Source organism: Gossypium hirsutum, chromosome D11 (genome assembly GCF_007990345.1).
Source record: "Gossypium hirsutum isolate 1008001.06 chromosome D11, Gossypium_hirsutum_v2.1, whole genome shotgun sequence".
Lineage (NCBI taxonomy): Eukaryota > Viridiplantae > Streptophyta > Magnoliopsida > Malvales > Malvaceae > Gossypium > Gossypium hirsutum.
Window position 1 is genome coordinate 20,011,684 of NC_053447.1, and position 12,803 is coordinate 20,024,486.

At 37.7% G+C, this 12,803-nt stretch overlaps 1 protein-coding gene across 2 annotated transcripts; it reads left to right on the forward strand.

Moving 5' to 3' along the window:
- The first annotated feature begins 262 nt into the window (after positions 1-262).
- Positions 263-11,545, forward strand: LOC107912858 (ATP-dependent DNA helicase Q-like 3). Of its 2 annotated transcripts, XM_016841211.2 has the most exons (20): positions 263-391; positions 484-653; positions 738-845; positions 992-999; positions 1,094-1,177; positions 6,712-6,852; positions 6,977-7,011; positions 7,313-7,396; positions 7,533-7,621; positions 7,822-7,974; positions 8,056-8,152; positions 8,698-8,701; positions 8,831-8,980; positions 9,072-9,164; positions 9,240-9,305; positions 9,408-9,538; positions 10,014-10,108; positions 10,239-10,366; positions 10,628-10,734; positions 10,827-11,545. In XM_016841211.2, exons 2-20 carry the CDS (start codon positions 500-502, stop codon positions 11,299-11,301), a joined length of 2,202 nt encoding a protein of 733 aa, XP_016696700.1. In that variant the 5' UTR covers positions 263-391; positions 484-499; the 3' UTR covers positions 11,302-11,545. The 2 variants fall into 2 exon arrangements, with proteins under 2 accessions (XP_016696700.1, XP_040962358.1); XM_041106424.1 differs by lacking the exons at positions 263-391; positions 484-653; positions 992-999 and having other exon boundaries at positions 737-845.
- Positions 11,546-12,803: the final 1,258 nt, after the last annotated feature.

The following is a 12,803-nucleotide window of genomic DNA, read 5'->3' on the forward strand; positions in this document are numbered from 1 at the left end:
GAATTATCCTTAATTTCTCTCAACACATAAATAGAAATAGGAGGCTTCAACTTACTCGAACCTACATCCTCCTATATTAATAACAATACTCATATCAATTGAGCTAAAACTGTATCATCGTAGTCACCCATAATTTTAATCTTGCTATTCTAATATCAAATCTTAGGCTACCTTAATAATTTCACCGTCACCGGCTCGCCGTCCTTTTTCATTGAAATGACCTGGGCCTTCAAGTCTACGATATGGGCTTCCTACCCAGTAGTATCCAGGTTATGATTGCCGTTAAGCTCTGAACTCTTAAAATCGTTGGGTTTCAAAGCTCAAAACTTCTTTTGATATTTGATTCTTCGAAAGAAAGAAAGTGAGGGCAGGCCTCCGATTTCTACTCCAGGTGAAGAACTACTCCACCATTCCTTCGATTTTATTTTTCTTCAATAATAGTATTCATCGTCGATTACCGGTTGTAACAAAGCTTGAATTCAGATCAACATTGGATTCAATGAAGAAGTCGCCGTTGCCAGTGCAAAACCTTGGCGCCAAAGGCAAGCAACGCAAATGTGGAAGAGAAGCTTTAGTTAAGCTCCTGAGATGGAATTTCGGTCATCCTGATTTCAGAGGGAATCAGTTGGAAGCCATTGAGGCCATTTTATCAGGTATATTTTGAACGTAAAATTTTCATCAAGATCGTTTTTTTTTTCAAAATTTTGTTGAATTTAGCCCATTCCTTTTTATTTCAGGGAGAGATTGTTTTTGTCTAATGCCGACTGGGGGAGGAAAATCAATGTGTTACCAAATCCCTGCTTTGGCTAAAACGGGAATTGTGCTCGTCATTTCTCCGTTAATAGGTGGATGTATCTCTTCCATTTTATTTTATTTTTTAACTTTTACTCATTGAAAGATTTCTTAACCTTTTTTTTAACTATTCACTGGTTTTAAACCGGAAGGACATTGCACTTAACTTGTACATTTGTTCCTCCAATTTAATCCGCAGCCTTGATGGTAAGTATATCGCATGGCAGCTTCCTTCTAGTATAATAATTTTTTTTCTCCCACAAATTTTAAATTTTTTTTTTGGAATTTATTTACTAATTAGGAAAACCAAGTAATGGCATTGAAGGAGAAAGGAATTGCAGCTGAGTTTCTCTCTTCAACTCAAACGTCGCAGCTGAGGAATAAGGTAATCTAAGTTATGGCACTGATTGTTAAGCTTGAGCTTCATTTGTTACTAGGAAACCATATGTCCCATCGTGGCCCTTGGGCTATTATTATTTGCCCTTAATAGCAAATTTTGGTTTTATTTGTTGTAATGGATGAGATCGGTTGAAATGAACATGTTATTGTTGTTGTTCCAATAGGGTCGGAAGCGTGTAAATTATTATACTAAAAAATCACACAAAGTTCAATTCCCAGGAGAGAGGTGGATCACATGGATCTCTTAAATACCAAGTCTTTCCTTAGACAGAATATCCCTTCTATAGTAATTTAATAGCACAATTAAATACTACTATTATACCCTCAAATATTGAAAGAAAAATAGGACAAGAAAGAACAAAAGAGTTTTAACGAGGTTCGGTAAATTATACCTACGTCTTCGGGTACTAACACCAGATGATAACTTTACTATCTCCAAAATATTACAAACAAATAGAATTCCTTAAGAATTCTCAAATGGGAGAAGAGAGAAAACTAAGAGAGAAAGATTAGTTGGGATGATTGAAATGAGAAATGAGAAGGCCTATTTATAGTCGAGGTTCAAGGACCAAACAATAAATAGCCCATTATCTCAAGGACCAAAAAAAAATTATCCCATGCCACTTTTTCAAAGTCAACTTTAGGGTGCTAAACTTGCACCACTTTGTATTGTTTGCCATTAATGTTGTCTCCCATTAATGTTAACAATCTCCACCTTGAAGATTTGATTAGGATAATTACATCTTCACACACTTCCTTCAACTCCCCAAATTCGATAAAGCTATCTTTTGTAGTGCCTACAAATGCACTCTCGAGCGCCATACACCTGAAGGTGCTCAAATTCTTAGGATGTTAATCAAGTTCAAACAATGATTAAACTTGATTGTTGTTACCACCTTGGTCATCATATCTGCGGGATTATCTGCTGTCGGAATCTTCTGAAGTAGAATTTTTCCTTTTTCAAAGACTTTCCGCACAAAGTGATATCTTACGTCGATATGCTTGGTTCTTGAATGATAGACTTGATTTTTCGCTAAATGAATAGCGCTCTGACTGTCACAATATAAACTTATGTGACTTTGAACAACTCCTAAGTCTTTCAACAATCCATTAAGCCAAATAGCCTCCTTAACAGCTTCTGTAACTGCCATATATTCTGCCTCTATAGTAAACACAGCTACTGTAGACTGTAAGGTAGACTTCCAACTCACTGGGGTTTTCGCAAGAGTAAACAGATACCCCGTAGTTGAACGACGTTTATCTAAATCACCAGCAAAGTCGGAATCAACATATCCAACTACAAACTAACCCAGTGCTTTATCCTATTCAAAAATTAAACCAACATCTACGGTTTTTCGAAGATACCGTAGAATCCATTTCACAGCTTGCCAATGTCCTTTTCCAGAATCATGCATATACCTGCTCACAACTCCAACAGCTTGTGAAATGTCAGGCCTCGTACACACCATCGCATACATCAAACTCCCAACTGCATTAGCATATGGGACTTTCGCCATATATTCTCTTTCATCTTCAGTCTTCGGAGATAATTGAGCACTAAGTTTCAAATGAGAAGCAAGTGGGGTACTTACATGTTTTGTGTTTTCATTTACACCAAAACATTGTAATACCTTTTTCAAATATTGCTTCTGATTTAAACAGAGCTTGCCTCTCGGTCTATCTCTACTTATCTCCATGCCGAGAATCTTCTTGGCCTCACCTAGATCTTTCATCTCGAACTCTTGATTCAACTGAGCCTTCAGCTTATCTATCTCATTTTGGCTCTTTGAAGCGATTAACATATCATCAACATACAAGAGTAGATAAATGAAAGATCCATCATGTAGCTTCTGCAAATATACACAATTGTCATATTTGCTTCTTGTGTACTTCTGCCTTCTTATAAAGCTATCAAATTGCTTGTACCACTGTCTCGGGGATTGCTTCAATCCATATAGCGATTTGTTAAGCTTACAAACCCAATTTCTACCACCAGCATCTGTGTATCCTTCTGGCTGAGTCATATAGATCTCCTCTTCTAACTCACCATGCAAGAAAGCCGTCTTAACATCAAGTTGAGCTAGCTCCAAATTCAACTGTGTTACCAAGGCCAACAAAATTCTAATGGAGGAATGCTTCACAACAGAGGAAAATACATCATTGTAATCAATTCCCTCCTTCTGAGCGTAGCCTTTAGCTACCAATCTTGCCTTGTAGCGAATATTCTTCTTGCTAGCAGATCCATCTTTCTTTGCGAATACCCACTTGCATCCGATTGCCCTTTTACCTTTCGGTAATTGCGCCAACTCCCAAGTATTGTTCTTCCGGAGAGACTGCATTTCTTCATCCATGGCGCTTTTACATTTATCACTTTCTAAGCTTTGCATTGCTTCTTGATAAGTGATAGGAATATCATCAACAACGGGAAGGGCGTAGGCCACCATATCAGTAAATCGAGCAGGTTTACGAATTTCTCTCCGTGGCCTTACAACTGCAACTGGTTCTGGTGTACTTAGTGGTTCTTGGGTCAGAACCTCTTCAACCTCTAATTCCTCCATTGTGGCTGGAGAATTAGACTTATTAACTGGGCAAATCCCCATCTGCTCAAACTCCACCTGTTTTGGAGTACACTCCACCTGCTGTGGAGTATTGCTCGTCTGAATATCTTTATCTGCTACCTTTTTCAATGTGGCAGATTCATTAAAGGTAACATCTCTGCTACAGATCATTTTTTTGTGCTTAAGCACCAAAGACGAAATCCCTTCACTCCAGAAGTGATTCCCATAAAGAGAGCTTTCTTTGCCCTCGGATCTAACTTTGACTCCTTCACATGGTAATATGCAGTGGATCCAAACACATGTAAGGAATCATAATCTGTAGCCGGTTTTCCAGACCATACCTCCATAAGAGTTTTTCTTTCTAATGCAGATGATGGCAAACGATTAACAAGATGGCCAGCGTATGTCACAGCCTCAGCCCAAAATTGCTTGCCCAACCCAGCATTAGACAACATACATCGAACTTTCTCCAGCAATGTTCGATTCATACGCTCTGCCAATCCATTCTGCTGTGGTGTATCCCTAACTGTGAAGTGTCGAACAATACCATACTCTTGGCACACATCGAATAACGGATCACTTTTATATTCCCCTCCATTGTCCGTCCTAAGCCGCTTGATTTTCTTGCCAGTCTGGTTTTCGATCATAGTTTTCCATTTAAGAAAAACTCTAAGCACTTCATCCTTAGTTCTCATGGTATACACCCAAACTCTTCTGGAAAAGTCATCAACAAAAGTAACAAAGTAGTGTTTTCCTCCCAATGAAGGTGTCTTGGAAGGCCCCCACACATCTGAGTGAACATATTCCAAAATACCTTTTGTATTATGGATAGCAGTACCGAATTTCACTCTCTTTTGCTTTCCCAGAACACAATGCTCGCAAAATTTTAATTTGCAAGCCTTTGCACCTTTCAACAATCCTTGCTTTGCCAGAATTTGCAAGGATTTTTCGCTGGCATATCCCAATTTCATATGTCACAACTGTATTGAGTCCAATTCTTTGTTGCCGGAAGCTGCAGCGACTGCTCCAATAACTGTACTACCTTGGTAGTAATACAAGTTATTTTTCCTGATGCCCTTCAATATCACAAGTGCGCCAGATGTCACTTTCAAAACCCCATCTCTCATAGTAACAACTGAACCATTAGATTCCAGGGCTCCCAATGAGATGAGATTTTTCTTCAAACTGGGCACGTACCGAACATCAGTCAGAACTCTGGTTGATCAATCTTTATTCTTTAATTGGATTGAACCTATCCCAACAGTTTTACAGGCATTGTCATTGCCCATATAAACAACTCCTCCATTTAGTTCTACTAAATCAGAGAACCACTCCCGGTTAGGGGACATATGATAGGTACAACCCGAATCCAATATCCACTCATCTGAATGGAACGACGATGATGATGCAACCAGTGATAGTTCAGAGTCACTGGTATCATGCTTTGCAACACAAGCATCTACAGCAGCTTTTCCCTTATTCTTCAACTTTGGACAATTTTTCTTCCAGTGGCCTTTCTCATGACAAAAAGCACATTCATCTTTCCCGAGTCTGAACTTTGACTTTGATCTCCCCTTTTGAGTTTTCTTCCGAGTGTATGAACGACCTCGGACTACTAAAGCTTCTGTATCTCTGATTGAGTTTTTCTGTTTGTCCTTCTTTCTCTGTTCATAACTGTATAGGCCGCACAGACTTCGCTCAGAGATATATCACTCCTGCCATGAAGTAGAGTAGTTTCTAGGAACTCAAACTCCTCAGGAAGTGACCCCAACAGCATCAAAGCCAAATCTTCATCTTTGAATGTCTCATCCATATTCAGCAAATCAGTGACTAACTGATTAAATTTGGTGATGTGATCATTCATTGTGGTACTTGGGACGTATGTGAAGCGAAACAGTCTTTTCTTCAAGTGGAGCTTATTTTGACTGTTTTTCTTCAAAAATTTTTCTTCAAGTGCCACCCACAACTTATTTGCAGAAGTCTCCTTTGAAAAAGCATACCTCTGCTCTCGAGAAAGGCATGATCGAATTGTGCCACATGCCAACCGATTGATCGCCTTCCAATCTTTCTCCTGTACATCATCTGGTTTCTCTTCATCAATGGCAATGTCTAGACCCTGCCGAAAAAGGGCATCTAGAACCTCACTTTGCCACATACCAAAATGACCAGTGCCATCAAAGATCTCCACGGCCAATCTTGCATTTGCAATTGTCGGTCTTGTCCACATGGACGATGTTGAAGCTCCTACACTGACCGTTTTCTCCATAATCTTTCAATATACCTAAGGAAATCTTTTCTGATGTGGAAGATCAGTTTAAACTGCAACCACAGAGCATACTACGATTAACCTTCGGCTCTGATACCACTTGTTGTTCCAATAGGGTCGGAAGCGTGTAAATTATTGTACTAAAAAATCACACAAAGTTCAATTCCCAGGAAAGAGAGGTGGATCACATGGATCTCTTAAATGCCAAGTCTTTCCTTAGACAGAATATCCCTCTATAGTAATTTAATAGCACAATTAAATACTACTATTATACCCTCAAATATTGAAAGAAAAATATGACAAGAAAGAACACAAGAGTTTTAACGAGGTTCGGTAAATTATACCTACGTCTTCGGGCACTAACACCAGATGATAACTTTACTATCTCCAAAATATTACAAACAAATAGAATTCCTTAAGAATTCTCAAATGGGAGAAGAGAGAAAACTAAGAGAGAAAGATTGGTTGGGATGATTGAAATGAGAAATGAGAAGGCCTATTTATAGTTGAGGTTCAAGGACCAAACAATAAATAGCCCATTATCTCAAGGACCAAAAAAAAATTATCCCATGCCACTTTTTCAAAGTCAACTTTAGGGTGCTAAACTTGCACCACTTTGTATTGTTTGCCATTAATGTTGTCTCCCATTAATGTTAACAATTGTATTCTTTTTTATGTTTCTGTTTTAATTATCAGATTCATGAAGATCTTGATCGTGGACAACCATCTATTCGCTTGCTTTATGTGACACCGGAGCTGATTGCCACTTCAGGGTTTATGTCAAAGCTTAAAAAGATTCATGGTAGAGGATTGTTAAATCTCATTGCTGTAGATGAGGTGTGATTTGTATGAACTAGTATTGACCAATGACTTTAGTCTGGAAATTTGCAGCTTTTTTGACGAGAAGTTTTAAGACTTTAAGCCTTTGCCTAAAATTTTGCTTCTTTTGTGAAAATTGCAGGCACATTGCATCTCATCATGGGGTCATAATTTCAGGTTTGTGATCACTCCCACCAAAAGGAAAGAAATTTGAGTATGTTCTTTTAGTTCTATGCCAAATTACTGTAAAAGACAACAATTAGTATTCAGCCTGAATTTAGGCTTTCACTTTTCATATGTAGCCTATGTCTGACGTGTTCATGTTTGAACCGAATTTTATTTGCCGAGGTGTATCTAACTCTTGTTCTTTTCATATGTAATAACCTATGCATATGTTTTTTCTGCATATACACCCATTTGAGGACTATTTTATTGCTAAAACTCTTACATGAAGGTTTCTGCTGGTGTATTCTTGTAGGCCTAGCTATCGCAAGCTTTCATCTTTGAGGAACCAACTACAAGATGTACCAATATTGGCTTTGACTGCCACTGCTATTCCTAAGTGAGTGTGGCAATATACTTTTTGCTTTCATAAGGGAGAATATCATGTTCCAATAGTCTAGGAGATTTTTCTCATGAGGTACATTGCCAGAACCAATTTACTAAATAATTTGGTCTTTTTCTTTTTCATTTTGCAGAGTACAGAAGGATGTCATAGATTCCTTAAATTTGCAAAATCCTTTAGTCCTTAAATCATCTTTCAACCGTCCAAATATATATTATGAAGGTAAGTAGTAAGCTTGTACTGATGATGCTAGTGACAAGTACTAAGCAATAGGCATATAGTTCACATTTTTCCTTGCAAAAATTTGTTTTTTTTGTTGTATATGTTGATATTTGATTTGGTTTGAGTTTTCTTGTTATTGCTCTTCACATAGAGAACCATATTTAATTATTGTGCATCTAAGATGATTACCAAAAGTGCAGTTCGATATAAAGATCTTATGGATGATGCTTATGCTGACTTGTGTGATGTGCTCAAATCTGCTGGAGATGTCTGTGCAATTGTTTACTGCCTTGAACGGACAACTTGTGATGACTTGTCCACTCATCTTTCCAAAAATGGGATTTCCTGTGCTGGTAACTGATGCTTCTTTATTCCCAACCTTCATTGTAGACCTATATCATATGGTAGGTTTTACTTTTACATTTCTTTTTCAGCCTATCATGCAGGGTTAAATAATAAACTGCGGAGCTCTGTCTTAGATGATTGGATTTGTTCCAAGATACAGGTTGTTGTGGCCACAGTAGCTTTTGGGTATGATTAACCAAAAAGTTTACTTAATATTGAACTTGCTCTGATCTTCTCCTACTGGATTATATTAAAAGTGAACTATCACATATTTCGTCTTTGATGTACTAGTCTGTTTATCTACGAAACAATGTGAATAGAATAGTTTAAATAATAATAGTGAACTTAGGTTGTAAATAAGAACACTCATGTCAAGAAACTGGCAATGGATACTCAGAGGGAGGCATTCTTAAAGTTAGAATGCCTTTCTATTTCACTTCTAATTACCTGCAGTGCAACTTACTTGAGATTGTAATGAAGTCCATTTTTTTTTTTATAGTTTAAGCTATAATAACGAACTTAGTTAGTAACCAAGAGATCCTATGTCAAGAAACTGGCAATAGATATTCAGAGGAAGGCATTCTTAAAGTTAGTGTACCTTTCTTTTTCACTTCTAATTACCTGCACTGCAACTTACCTGGGATTGTGATGAATTCCTTATTTTCTTTTTGGTTTATGCTCGGGGCTGATCTTATATGCGCATGGTTATTCACATGGTCGTTTTCTTTCAGAATGGTAAGCTAATATATTACTAATTTTTTTCATTGAACAATGAAGACATCTCTTTAAAATTTTGACTGTTGGACTATTGTGGGAACTGATGAATATCATTTGCCTCTAATATCTCGGGGTCGATATTTCTAGGGTATAGACAGAAAGGATGTTAGAATAGTTTGCCATTTTAATATCCCGAAGTCAATGGAAGCCTTCTATCAAGAGTCGGGTAGAGCTGGTCGTGACCAGTTGCCTTCTAGAAGCTTGTTGTACTATGGAGTGGATGATCGAAAAAGGATGGTTGGTCACCATTTCAAACCGTGTGATCATGATAGCTCTCGCTTTGCATGCTTTTATCTTGAATTGATCTGTTTATTGGACTACTTGGCAGGAATTTATTCTTAGCATTGCTGAGAGCAAGAAATTGCAATCATCAGATTCACAACATGGATTGTCAAAGAAGTCCACGTCTGATTTTAATCTGGTCAGTAAAAGTCCTGTTGGTACAATGTGAACTCTCCTTGCTACTCATTTTTCATGAAGTGCATAAAACATGCAGATGGTTGAATATTGCGAGGGTTCTGGATGCCGTAGGAAGAAGATTCTTGAGAGCTTTGGAGAAGAGGTAATGGAATTTGTGGTAAAGCATGTTCTGTTTATGCAGTAGTTGGCTGCTTTTACCCGATCATCATTGATCCAAAACTACTTATGTATCCTGGCTAAAAAGGTTTCTGCATCACTGTGTAAAAAATCATGCGATGCCTGCAAACATCCAAACCTTGTGGCCAAGTATCTGGAAGAGCTAACAACTGCAATTGCTGTCCGCCAAAGAAATGGTTTCTCAAAAATCTTGAGCAGGTATGGTTTTAAACTTGTTTTAGTGAAAGGGATGACATGTTTTCTCCCTTATTATATTAAGTATGCTTGCAATCAATTATTGAAAAGTTTTTCTACATCACCTTAAATTTGGCAGTCATAGAGTCTTTAAACATGATCAACCAAGGCTGTACAAGCAATCTGTAGGCAGTTTTGCTCCATCTTAAGGACACTGAATTACTCATGATTGTTTTTTCCTTGAGCATATTTAAACAATCATCCCACAATTCATTCTTTGTAGTTTTAGTTAAGTGAGTGCAATGCATCAGTGTTTTCTAATATAACTAATTTTTAATGCTTGTGATATGAGCGACTAATGTTAGTAGCTTTGGTGATTGAAAGTGGCATAATGCATGGAGAATAAAGACTTTTTTGATGACCTAGCTTCCAAGTAAATGTGTAAACTGGCAGTAGTACAGTGCTTATGAGTTTATCCATGCATGTCTTTATAATTCAGCTCCACGGATGCCTTTGAAAATGAAAATTTCTCAGAATTCTGGAAACGTAATGATGAGGCAAGTGGCTCTGAGGAAGATATATCTGATTCGGAGGGTAAGTGAATTTGTATTAAATGTCAACATTCCTTTAGGGGTTTGGGTTTCCTCTAACGAAGGGATAAAGAAACAGAAGGCAATATGGAACTTTTTAATTAATTTACTTGTTTAATCGTTTAAATTTCCAGATGGGTTTGAGGTTGCAAAGGGCATATCCAGATCCAAATTTTCAAAAAAAACAGGGATAAATGAGAAGATCGAGCTCTTGCAGCGTGCAGAAGAAAACTACTATCGGAACAAAGCTCACGATAAACAAGTTAGTGCCCATATTCTCCAGTCATATGAACAATAATGGTTTCGCATAGAAACTTAAATGCTGCTTCGTCAATCATGAAATATGAAACTCTTAAGTATTCATTGTCTTCAATTGAGGCTTGTCCATGCAAATCAGAATGAGGCTGAATTGCTTTGACATAGAAAGCATGATCTATTAGTAATTTGATTCTTCAAGATGTTTGACCATTTCTGGTGTATGGTAGTTTTTGAAATTAGCAACAACATTATTTGTACTGAACAGGCCAATAAACCTGACAAAAATGCCATATCTGGAGCGCTGAGAGAATCAAGCAAGCAAAGATTGTTAGATGCCCTGAAGCAGGCTCATCAGCGACTTGGTGACTTGAAGTATGTGTACTTTTTTCACGCGCATTTTTCCTTTAATGGGTTGGGAAAACAAACATGGAAAATGATGTATCATCATCATACTTGCAATGCAGGGTTGATTTTGAAGCATCATCTACCATCCTTGAAAATGAGTGCTTTAAGAAATATGGGAAGAGTGGGAAATCTTTTTATTACTCGCAAGTGGCGAGTAAGGTGAGGTGGCTATCTACAACAAGCTCTGCAGCTGAGATAACAAATCAAATCGGTACTGGTATCACGTCTCCTTTGGAGAATATCACAAGGAAGGAAGAACCCTCTCCTCGAACAGTGTCAGCTATGTTACATGATGAGAGAAAAAAAGAAGTAAATAAAGTTATTGGTGAACAACGTTGTGGCGACATTGAATCGAAGACTTCAGTAAAGGCTTCAACCCCGCAGATGCAAACTAAGCTGCCTGCAATTCCATCTTTCTCTCAGTTTGTAAACAGCAGAAAGTCGAAAGAGATGCAACAACCAAAGGCATCAGAGGAAAAGGAGCATCACCATTCACCCAATAAACATACGAAGAAGAGAATGAGGTTGAAGTAGGGTGTGTCCCAAGCCTTTGTGTGTTATTTTCATTTCATTTGGTTCAGTGTATATAGGACTGCAAAATCCCAATAGTTCCAGTTTGCTTCTAATATGTGCTTTTGACAACTTTTCCCTGTCCCAGAATGTATCTTTTTTTTCTTAGGGTTTAGGGCAATTGAAACTTTCATTATAGAAAAATTAATCGAGGTTTTGGCATCGTATGGCCTGGTATATAATATTGATCTCATTTAGTTCTGCTGGATCATCTTTTATCACAGCAACGGAAAGGACCGAGAGCAACATTAAGTTTTAATTTGAATAGGCAAAAGCGTCCGGCCTCCCGCTTGAGCATTGGAATTACATGGGGAATTAAGCACGGCATAAACTAACAAGAACAAACCACCACCACCACCAAAAAATAAATAAATAAATAAATAAATAAATAAAAACAACTAGATTATATGGTGAAAAATTTTATGTATTTATAAAAATTAAATATGACTTTGATAGAATTGGTAAAGTAAAAACAAGGGAGATTTTGGTGTCTTCGGTTTAAATGTATTATGAGCATGTATTTTTTTAAAATTGGGACTTAAGTGATGGGTGATACTTAGTTAAGGTTTTTTTTTTTTTTTCTGGTTGAAAGAAAATTAGATTTCATAAAATGCGAAATTAAAATATTATTTGATACATAACACCTCCTTACATATCAGCTACTAGCAAATTCTGAAAATTTAAAACATTCGAGGGAGAGGTAATTTGAAAAATGCTCCCTAGCTCAGCTAGTGCGTCTGCATAACAAGAGATTAGAAGTTAGTTCATTAGTCATAAAATGGATAATGGTGGTGGCATTTGCTTCAATTTCAATATTATCTAATTTTAAATTATTGCCAACTGAAGGCCGTTTTTGAGGGCTCGCAACTCTGCTTCCACATTGGTAGATCTTGGGATATGTCTATAAGATCCTGTAACCCAATTCCCATTACGGTCTTGTATAATGGCTCCTGCCCTCGCTTCCCTGGGTTTCTCGGCGATGACCCATTCATATTGAGTTTGTACCAATCCCTTTGGAGGGAGGGGGGGTTCCAGGTCACTAAGGTAAAGGGAGGGGAACTCTTTAAACTGTTGAGGAGATGACAACAAATTGCCCCGTCGTTGAAAAGATTCTTTCCTCAAAAGTCTTTACTGGATAGGAATCACCAAAAACACGAGCATTTCTTACCAACCATATCTCCTAGACGGAAAAAGCAAACAAGGCATTTCATGGTAGTCTCAACCTGTTCATACATATCTTTGAGGAGAGATTAGTGGAGAGGCAATCCTCCTAGCTAGGTGGAACCAAGGTGCTAGATTGGGCAATAGTGTGGAGATATTCTCGGAAGCGCTTTCTGATGGGGCAATCCCCAAAAAGGTAAGAGATCTCTTACCATGCACTAAAGCAAAAAGAGCAAAGATCCTCTACACTTAGTTTCCTCAATCAAAGGAAAGCTTTAGTGAGGTTAGCCTTAAGACTACGTTTC

Excerpts from the sequence above, each read along its gene's own strand:
- LOC107912858 (XM_016841211.2), top strand. The coding sequence starts at position 500 with ATGAAGAAGTCGCCGTTGCCAGTGCAAAACCTTGGCGCCAAAGGCAAG. Across the intron at positions 7,975-8,055 it reads AAATGGGATTTCCTGTGCTG|CCTATCATGCAGGGTTAAAT; the intron begins GTAACTGATGCT and ends TTTCTTTTTCAG. Across the intron at positions 8,981-9,071 it reads TGGATGATCGAAAAAGGATG|GAATTTATTCTTAGCATTGC; the intron begins GTTGGTCACCAT and ends ACTACTTGGCAG.